This window comes from Pagrus major, chromosome 4 (assembly GCF_040436345.1).
Source record: "Pagrus major chromosome 4, Pma_NU_1.0".
Classification (NCBI taxonomy): Eukaryota; Metazoa; Chordata; class Actinopteri; order Spariformes; family Sparidae; genus Pagrus; species Pagrus major.
This window is the reverse complement of record NC_133218.1, coordinates 10544773-10555342: the sequence shown is the minus strand read 5'-3', so window position 1 is coordinate 10555342 and position 10570 is coordinate 10544773. Positions and strand designations below refer to the sequence as shown.

The 10570-nt window shown below is 44.7% G+C and overlaps 1 protein-coding gene across 1 annotated transcript; it reads left to right on the top strand.

Moving 5' to 3' along the window:
- The first annotated feature begins 9751 nt into the window (after window positions 1–9751).
- Window positions 9752–9934, top strand: LOC140994421 (cortexin domain-containing 1 protein). Its single transcript, XM_073464038.1, has one exon. The coding sequence runs from the start codon at window positions 9752–9754 to the stop codon at window positions 9932–9934; it is 183 nt and encodes a 60-aa protein (XP_073320139.1).
- Window positions 9935–10570: the final 636 nt, after the last annotated feature.

The window sequence follows — 10570 nt, the reverse complement described above, 5'->3', positions numbered from 1 at the left end:
ATAGTTAGACTAAATGACGGAGCTTGGTTTTGGGCTTAGTTGTGAAAAAACAAACATACAGATGGTTGAGGATGTGAGCTTCTACAGATCAGTTAAAAATCTGAATAGTGCTGGCTTGTTTGTCCACAGCTCAGCCCGTCTTAGTTTGCATACCCAGATGGACCTCTCAAAGCTGTGGTTGTACATGCTGCCATTTCAACTGGGGATCAAAACAAAGGCTGTTCACATAGGCTGATAGATTGAGCCAGTGGTTAGTTGTTTGGTGGTGCAGGATATCCAAAAATCCATCAGTAAGTAGATAGTTTCACACTAATAATAAACTCAATCAGATTGCACCCTCAAAAATGACAGACTGATTTGTTGCTAGGAAGTATTCTGATTGTCCAATCAAAAGCAATAAATCAGGCTATGTAAAGAGGAGCTTGTATCATGAGTTGTAACTAAAGTTCTATGACTAACAGGTTTTGGGGGCTCAGCAGTTAAACATTATGCACACCTCTGTGTAACTGTTGGTTTGCTTTTGCATCACACTCTTCTTTTCTTCCATACGTCTTATCATCATTCATCTGTAACCCAAATCCATTTATGCCACATGTACTGTTATACTGAATATCGATACAGGCATATTTTTCTATAAAATGTGCATTTTGACATTGCAAAACTAAATATGCTACTGGTGAAATTTATATATTTATATATCTAATATATATTTGTAGTTATATATTTATAGTATATCAGTTTATATGAACTATAATAATTTCAGAGTTATGCAGTTTTAGTCTGAACACACTTCACTGTTATTCCTGCTCAATCACAACTGTACATCAACTGTACATGAGCTCATAATTTATGAGTTTATTATTATGAGTTATACAGTGCGTTAAGTTGGTACAGATGGGAAATTATCATGTGGTTAGGGTTTCATTTATGTTCATGACGATGATGTCTCAACTTAGAAAAGTAAAACTTTAGTCCAATTTTCTGTGCTATTACCAACTATGATGAAATTCTTACATCAAGCCAGGAACCTCAACTGTGAAGTTCAATAAAAGATCTTTGTGATGGATGTGATATTATTAAACCTGATTATCTTCATTTCTCCACAGACCTCAGCTTTGAGGCTTTTCAACTTCTTGTGAATGCAGTCAGAGTCAGTAAGTTCCTAGCAGAGACAAATCCTCTCCTCTTTTCTTTTGCTTTTCTCTGAGTCTTTGTTTCTCTCTCTCTCTCTCTCTCTCTCTCTCTCTCTCCTAAACCCTTCCTGACTCTGTCTCACGCCGGGCCCATGGCCGGTGGCGGTGCTGCACACAGTATTACGGCCGGGGGCGCCGCGGTCCGGCCCAGCGGACCCGAAGCCAATGCCGACGATGGTGTTGTGTGCGCGGCCGGCCCTACTGGTGAACAGTCTAAAAATAATGAAATAGACAGGGAGGAAGAGAGCCAGCCTGAGAGGCAGCAAACCTGAGCAGCTCTCAGTGCACAGCTGCTGAAGCCCAGGTAGAACATGTTGAAGAAGAAGCATCCACAAGTTTTGCAGACACACACAACAGTGAGATCACTGTTTTAAAACACTTTTGGAATATTCTTGGACCTGATCTGCACAGTGTTCTTTTAGAGTGTTTCAGAACAGGATCTCTTCCTGTTTCCTGTCAGCGTGCGGTGCTTTCCCTGCTGCCAAAGAAAGGAGACCTGGCCTTACTTAAGAACTGGAGGCCAGTGGCCCTCCTTTGTACAGACTACAAGGTGCTTTCCAGAGCCTTATCAAAGGCTTAAGGACATCCTGGAAATAATTGTACACCATGATCAGACTTACTGTATTCCTGATAGGACAATCATGGACAACATCTTTCTCATTCGTGACGTAATAGACGCGTGCAAAGGTGATAATGTCAGCATTGGTATTGTTTCATTGGACCGGGAAAAAGCATTTGACAGGGTGGATCACTCTTATTTGTTTTCTGCACTTAAAGCGTTTGGCATTGGTGATGGTTTTTTGGCTTGGGTGAGTTTGTTGTACAGGGATACACAGTGTATGGTGAAGGTGGGGGCAGGGCTGAGTCGGCCAATCCCTGTAAAGCGTGGGATAAGGCAGGGTTGTCCTATCTTGGGTCAGCTGTACAGCCTAGCTATTGAGCCTTTACTGTTCAGGCTGAGAGATTGACTCGGTGGTCTCTCACTGACCGGTACTTTCAAGCCTGAGCGTGGTTTTCCTACCCTTTCTGCCTATGCGGATGATGTTAATATTTTTGTCTCCAACCAGGGTGATGTTCAGGTTTTGAATGACACCCTGTCCCATCATCTGCAAGGGTGAATTGGGCAAAAAGCAAAGCTTTGTGGGTTGGACATGGTAATCATCAGGCAATGCCAGGTCTGCCTGGAGGACTCGAATGGGGAAAAGATGGATTGAAGGTGTTGGGAGTTTTTTGGGGCACAGAGGGTTTCAAAAAAAACAATTGGGAGGGAGTGAAGGAGAAAGTGTGTGCTTGGTTGTCTAAATGGAAATGGTTGCTACCCCAGTTGTCATATAGGGGAAGAGTACTGGTTGCCAATAATTGGTTGCCTCGACCCTCTGGCACAAATTAATAGCACTGACACCACCGAGAGGCCTGATAGAGGACATCCAAAGAGCCATCCTGGACTTTTTTTGGTCTGGAAAACACTGGATCCATGCATCTGCCCTCTATCTACCTGTGGCTGAAGGGGGACAGGGACTGATCAGCGTCCAGTCTAAGATCGCTTCTTTCAGACTCAGAACAGCGCAAAAACTTCTTCATGACTGTGCCCCAAGCTGGTGCGACACAGCTCGTTGGCTGCTGAGAAGAGCTGGACGGCTGGACTACGACAAACACCTGTTTCTCCTACAACCTGAGGACATGGACCTAAGTGAATTGGCCCATTTCTACACCTCGGTTCTGCAGGCTTGGCAGGTGTTTAAGATCAAGTGTGACACATCATGTCTGAGACTCCGGGGCTGTGGCTATTTGAGGAACCTCTGTTCTTCAACAGCTTTATCAGCACTCAAACTCTGCAGCCTGCGAGCCAATCTGAGAGGAGCTGGCTGCACCAAACTGGGCCATCTAACGAAGATGACAGTGACATCTGTGGACATTCTGAAAAATAACAGCAACATCACCTCTATCAGGCTGATCAATAAAGTGGTGGAGGAAGTCTGAGCTGCCCTGCCTCAACACCTGAGAGAGATGGCAGAAGATTGCACGCCGTGTGATCAGTGGAGTGAAGAGTGCGAATACAGCTTCCCCTCTCTGTTCATCACCCCAGCTGTGGGGGGTGGCAGGAGGGAGAAGGTCAGCTGCTGTCGTTCGAAACTCCTCACCTGGTTAAGTTTCAGGCGGTGGGGAAAAAAGCACTTCATCGCATCAGCGTCAAGACCCTAAATGTGCAGTCTCTGGCAGGGATGAAGGAGTCGGGGTGGACTGACTTTTTGGCCCAGACGTTTCCCCGAAAGGCAGCTGGTGGTCCCTGTACAAGCTGCCCGTTGAAAAACGGACAGAAGACCTCCAGTGGAGGATTGTGCACGGTGCAATAGCTACAAACAGATACAGAGTGCACCTTGATCCTGAGCTGGGGGAGGGATGTATTTTTTGTTCACAGGCTGAGACTTTGGCACATTTATTTGTTCAGTGTCCCCGCCTGGACAATTTGTTTGAGTTGTTAAAAACCCGGTTTTGGGGTCTTGGGGAGGTTTTTTCTTTTGATTTGTTTATTTTTGGCCCAAAATACAGTGTCAAGAAGAAGTGTGTCCACACACTGTTGAACTTCATAGCTGGTTCTGCAAAGTTGGCCATCTGGCTGACTCGCAAAAATCTAGCTCAAACTGTGGGCAGTGTGGAACCGGTGCTGATTCTGCGAGGACTGCTGAAGGCCAGACTGCGGGTGGAACATGCCTACTATAAAATGACGGACACTTTGCAGGCTTTCAAACATATATGGGCTGTTGGGGAGGTTCTGTGCTCTGTGGGGGAGGACGGGGAGTTAGATATACATATCTGAAACTCTCTTTGTGTTGTTGGTGTCAATTCGGTTGTCGTCATTCTCCCTGCTGTCTCCTGGCTGTCAACTCCCTCCATGCAGATCACTGTATCTGGTGTACCGCCGTTTATCCCAAACAAGATGTTAGAGAATGAACTGCGGAGGTTCGGTAAATTTGCTAGCAGGTTTAAAACAGTGAGTTTGGGGTCTTAGGATCCCGAAGCATGTGCAATCTCTGAGGTGTTCATGTTCCTGGACTCACAGACATAAACACTGGACGTGTCTTTCAGAGTGAAACACGGTGATTGCTCTTACATGGTGTATGCCAGCTCAAGACAGATGAAATGCTTTTAGTATGGAGATGTGGAACATAAACACTATGCACGTCAACAAAAAACAGCTGCTGAGTCTGCAGCTGGCGGTGCCATGGTCTGGCCCAGCAGGCCCCAAAACTGATTTTGATGGGAGTGCTATTAAAATCAAGGCAACAGTTCAGGAACTTTAAGCTAGCATAAAGAGCATTGAAGAGGGGTTACATGAAGACTCAGATCCAACTACAGGTCATCTGCTGCAGAAGAAGAGGTTGGCATTGAGCTCCTTCCTGCAGGAGAGAGTGAAGGGAGCTCTTGTAAGGTCTCGCTTCCTTCAGCTAAAGGACATGGATGCCCTGACCTCTTACTTTTTCAACCTGGAGAGGTCGGTGTCACAGAGGAAGCAGATGACCTGCCTTGAGTGACCACCTGTCCAGGCAAGATGAGGAGCCATGCAACAGATTTTAATGCTAATCTCTTTGGGGCAGACCAATGCAGCATGGAGGGCCGTAAGGAGGTCCTGAAGGGGCTTCCGCAACTTAGCCAGAGAGAGAAGGCTGCTCTGGACTGTGAGCTGACTCTGGAGGAATTGACAGTTATTGTATTCAACCAGATCTGAAAGTATTGGAGATTTACACACTCACTGTACTGGATTTGGGGAGGCTGAAGGTGGTGTGTATTTTTGTGCCCATTCAGCTAAATCTGAGGTGAGGGATCATAGCATGCAGGTTTCAGATAAGGTCTCTAACTTTTGACATAAAAAATGGCATTGGAAAGTTGATTGTTATGCACTTAAGGATAAGTCCAGACCTAACAAGGCTGCAGTACAGGCAAAAGGGCCTTGCCTAGCTGTGTCTATGCACAGTTTGTCTTCAGTGGTTGGAGCAAGTGATGTGATGTAAGAAAAAACTTTGCCTGGTGAACTGGATTCTCTCTTGCCTTTCGTGTCAGATGACTTGGTTTCTCTTGTGGGAAGTGAGGTGAAAGTGCCAGTTAAGATACTGCGTGACCCTGATGCATTTGACTCCTTCAACCAGGCTTTGGTGTTGTTGTTTTCAGAGGAGAGTGACACAGGGTGCTCTGTTCCTGTTTTAGGTATGGGCATGAACATTTTACAGGCTGAACAGCAAGCTGATGCTTCTCTGAGGGGTTTGTTTGAGCAGGTGCTTCCCACGGAGGAGGTAAAAAATAGCTCTCTGCGTTATCTTATGCACAATGCCCTGCTGGTAAGAAAATGTGTGCCTCATGGTGATAGTTTCATCGGGACCCCATCATCCAAATTGTGTTGCCAGCTAAGTTCCAAGTTTGTTTTGAAATTGGCTCATGATGAATCTGGGCACTGGGGTGTTATGAAGACATATGATCGGATCCATTTCTTTTGGCCGTGTTTAAAAAAAGATGTTGCTGTGTATATTAAAACATGTCATGCGTGCCAACTCATGAGAAAGCTTAACTAGAGTATACCACCTGCCCATTTGTTCCCTATTCCAGCTGTCAGCCAGCCTTTTGACCATTTAATAATTGATTGTGTGGGTCTGCTGCCTCCTTCTAGGTCTGGTGCAGTTTATCTCCTCATGGTGAAGTGTCAAAGTACTCGTTATCCAGCTGCATATCCATTGCGGACAATAACAGCTTGGTCTGTGGAGCGTGCTCTTACCCAGTTCATTTCAATTTTTGGTATTCCAAAAATTATTCAAACTGACCAGGGTTTGAACTTTTCCTCCCATCTGTTTTCTCAAGTGTTGAAACAACTTCATGGAAAGCACAACAGGGCATCTGCTTATCATGCGCAAAGTCAGGGGGCATTGGAACGCCTCCATCAGACATTGAAGTAACTGTTGCAGGCTTATTGTACTCAAATGGAGGGAGACTGGGAGGAGGGTTTGCCCTGGTTGATGTTGGCAGCTAGGGAAGTGACACAGGAGAGCACTGGGTTCAGTCCAAATAATTTGGTGTTTGGGCATACAGTGTGGGGCCCATTGACTCTGCTTTATGATTGGTGGAGAGAAGCAGAACCTCCCAAAAGTCTCACTGTATTGCCTGTATTCAGCTGGAGAGCTGGTCGTCTGTACAAGGTAAATACTGTTGGAGACCAGGTATTAGCACTGTTGCCTATTATCAGCTCGCCCTTTCAAGGGAAGTTTACTGGTCTGCACAAGGTTCTAAACCAAGTGTCTGACCATAATTACATCATAGCCACTCCTGAGTGCAGAAAGGCTACTCAACTGTGCCATGTGAATTTGTTAAAACCTTATTACTATTGTGCCTCTGGTCCATCTAATATCAAAGCCCAGTCTTCTCTGGAGCGCGTGTACCCAGCTTGTTCAGTTGAGAGGGTGTCGGTGGTTGCTGCTCCTCAGACCATAGCAGCTGGGATGGAAGATGGGTTGCCTTGTCTTGATTCTGCTGTGTTGCAGGGTCGACTGAAGAACTCTGAGTCACTGTGCAAGTTACAGGTTTTGCTGGGTCATTTATCTGAGTCAAAGCAGGCAGGTTTAGCTGAATTAATTGAAACTTTTCCTTGCTTGTTTGGTGATACTCAGACGCACCTTATTGAGCACGATTTGGAGACACTCAGCCAGTTAATCCTGAGAAACGCAAATATTTGGATGCTGAAGTGTAGTACATGTTAGACCATGGTGTTGCTGAGTTCTCGTAATCAAGTTGGGCGTCACTTTGCTATGGTTCCTAAATTGGACAACCCCCCCAGGTTTTGTACAGATTTTCGCAAGGTGAACGCAGTGACTAAGCCAGACTCCTTTCTGCTTCTGCGTATGGAAGATTGTGTAGACCAGATAGGCCATGCCAAGTATGTTAGCAAGTTTGACTTACTTAAAGGGTATTGGCATGTCCTGTTGTCCACGCGGCCGCGTGAAATCGCAGCTCTCATAATGCCAAATGGGTTGTACTCCTATAAAGTTATGCATTTGGGTCGTGAAATGCCCCTGCAACATTTCAGAGGCTTATGACCAAAGATGTGGGGGATTTGGAGGGATGTACCGTCTATCTAGATGACGTGGTGGTTTGTTCAGATACATGGTCCTCTCATATGGAGTGCATCCGGCCTTTATTCAACCGCTTGGCTGAGGCGCGCCTCACCATCAACCAGCACCACACACAGGCCAGCCACAGAGTGAGGTGTCCGCCTGCACAAGTCGAGGTAGGCAGTGTGGTCTGGGCTAAAGGACAGCAAATCAGGCTCTCAAACAGATCTGCTAAAGACCTCAGTATGCTTCAAACAAGAGCACTACTTGCTGTACAACCTGTACAAATAACAGAGTAACCCTTATTTTCAGCATTGTCAGCTATTCTCTCCAGAGAGCCTGGTCAGGTTCATTCTTGCCGTGCTCAAGTCATTGCTTTAGGTATTGAATTGTGTTTATTCTTTGTAAGCCACGACAGAGCAGGAGGACAAACTGAGCAGAGAACAGCAGTGAAGGTGAAAGCACCTCTGTCCTGTCCCCTCCCCAACGTCCTGTAGTTCTGTAGCCTGGGTGGTGGAGCTTATCTCTGTGCAGCAGAGGAAGGATTTATAGAGTTCTCTGGTTAAGAGAAATCACCATGAAACAAAATAATTCCTTCAGCTTTCCCACACTCGCATGCACTCTGAATATTGATGGTCCTTTATGTCTTCAGATGAGCTTCTCACAGAGAGCATGTGCTGTTGTCTTCGTGTCCACAGGGACACTCTGAGAGGCTCATGTTTCCCAGCAGGGGGGAGGTGGAGGGGGTGTATATCATACTGCATTCACGTCACGTTGGGTGTTTTTTTTTGTGTGTGTCTGAAGGAGAATTTTGCATTAGCTTAGTTTGTTAGGGTGTATTGTGAGCTTCAACTTGAGGCTCCTCTGGATTACGCAGTTAATAAAGAATCCCTTTAATTCTAACCACTTGAGCTGAACATCCAGGTCTCTTGATATTTCCTTGCTTGAAGTAGAAGTTGTTCCGTTCCGCTCTGTTCGTAGGTTTTAGCAACCCAGCACATATATAGTGAAGATTTAGCCAAGTATTAAAATCATTGTAAACTCTTCATAATGTTTGCCATTGAAGGATTTCTTAGAATAATGATGTGTTTTTCTAACTTGCTTTTGGTCTAACTTCTCTTGAGATTGTTAATTGGAAGGTATCTCCACCGAGCTAGCTCAGTCATTGTCATGCTCCAGTTCAGTTTTTACATGAATTTATTTGTGAATTTAAAAAAACCTTCCAGTATCAAAGAAAATGCTGGCCTCAGAGTGGAAGGTATGCAGGTGCAGTGCTTGAATACATTTACTTAGTCATTTTCGACCACTGTGGATGATGAGTGACAAACACTGCTGTGATGTTTGTTGTTGTATTGGCCCAGAGTCTACGTGAACCGTGAGGAGAAAAGTTACAATAGTTAGTCTTTGAGAGGATGGGCCTTCCCACTGTGTTTCATATAGCGGTACAAAACCAAAATCATATGTTGCAACTGCTGAATGTTCAGAGGGATGAAGGTAACACACACAAACACACACACACACACACTTCAGGACAGAGTAGAGAAGAAAATTCTTTTTTAAGAAAATCCATGACATGAACTAAGAACTTGTTCATCGAAAGCATTTAAAACTGGAATCATTATTTGTCCCGCAGGTGTCATCGTGTGAAACATTTCTCTCTGAGACAGTGGTTTTGGTAGGCTGGCCCCTCTGGGTGGAGGAGTTACTGTACATGTTGTACAGTAACTCCAGTTTGTTTGGCATATTGCATGTTTCCTGTCTGAATGGCTGTTTTGTGGTCTGAGGTTGGTTGTTTCAACGCTCTCTTTGTTTGTCCACAGGGACATGTAAGCTTGTAGATGACCAATGTGTTGCAATTCATGAATTGTTTTATAAGAGCATTCTTACCATTGTGTGGATGGGTAAATACATTTGTGTCACTATTGTTGCAGTGACTGTGTTTTCCACATCTGGCTTTTTTCTTTGTAGATAGTGTAATTAGGTTTTGGAGGTTGTAAACACTGTTCAAGGTTGTTTCTGATGATGCTCGTCAAAGTGTAGGATGGGGACATTTGGTGATCTCACGCAGTGATGGTTCTGCACTGCCAGTGTTTGTTGATTATGTCCTGGAGTTTCTGGTGAGAGTGACTGTATTCAATTGTAAAGGTTATTTCAGATACGGCTTAAGGTTTCAGTTTCTCAGCTCTTGATGATGTGAATGTATAGTTGTAGGCTTTATCTATTGCAGATGGCTGGTCATTTCTTTCATAGAATCTTGTTTTCATCTCATCTGCCTTGTGTTTGAATTCATCCATTTCTGAGCAGTCTCTTGTTAGTCGTAAGAACCGTCCTTTTAGAGATTTTTGTGTTTTTATGTATGACTGAACTTATCTATCCTCTTCCTCTGTGTGTCTCCAGTCGGATCTTCAGGATGGTAACAGGGTGTGTGGGCGTGTCTGAGGACAGCAGCAGCAGACAGCAGCAGTCATGGAGGTGGAGAGCACTACAGAGCCAGCCTTCGTCGACGTGGACCAGGGCCTGACTCTGGCCTGCATCGCCTTCCTCTGCCTGCTGCTGGTGGCAATGATCATCCGCTGCGCCAAGGTCATCATGGACCCCTACAGCGCCATCCCCACCTCCACATGGGAGGAACAACACCTGGATGACTGACACACTCTAACATACATGCCTAACATGTATACATGTGTCGCCCCAGGCAACCATACATGACATATCAGTGCAGTCTCTACACAGAAAACGAGGATTCTTCAAGGGTTTGAAAAATTAATGAGCCCACAATTTCAATTTCCAAAAAACAAATAAATAAATATAGTCTTTTAATAGTACCACTTTAGAGCACTTCAGTTATTCTAAAATGATGAAGAAGCACTTAGGACTACATGTCTTTTCCTGGCACAAAATGTATATTGTTTTAATACACATTGTAAAGTGGTTTTCTATGGTACAGCTTGAAGAATCATCTCCTGATATTTTCTTAAACAGCATTTCAGTGAATATATTGCGAAAGGGTTCTTTATAGTACCAAAGACCACTCTGCTGTGGTGAAGGTAGAAAACCCCTCTCTGGTACTATGCAGAACATTTTTGTTCAGATGAGAGACATACATACAAACAAACCAGGCATGAACATGAAACCTACACATTTTGTAAGATGTACATTAGGAGGACATACAACACCTATGGACACATAAGGATTGCTTTATCCACACATGGTGTGATGAGGAGGAGAAAGAAAGTGTGGAGCTGCTGGAATTCAGTCTGCCAACAAAGCCATTGATGGAGTGAC

Coding starts and splice junctions, on each gene's coding strand:
- LOC140994421 (XM_073464038.1), top strand. CDS start 9,752: ATGGAGGTGGAGAGCACTACAGAGCCAGCCTTCGTCGACGTGGACCAG.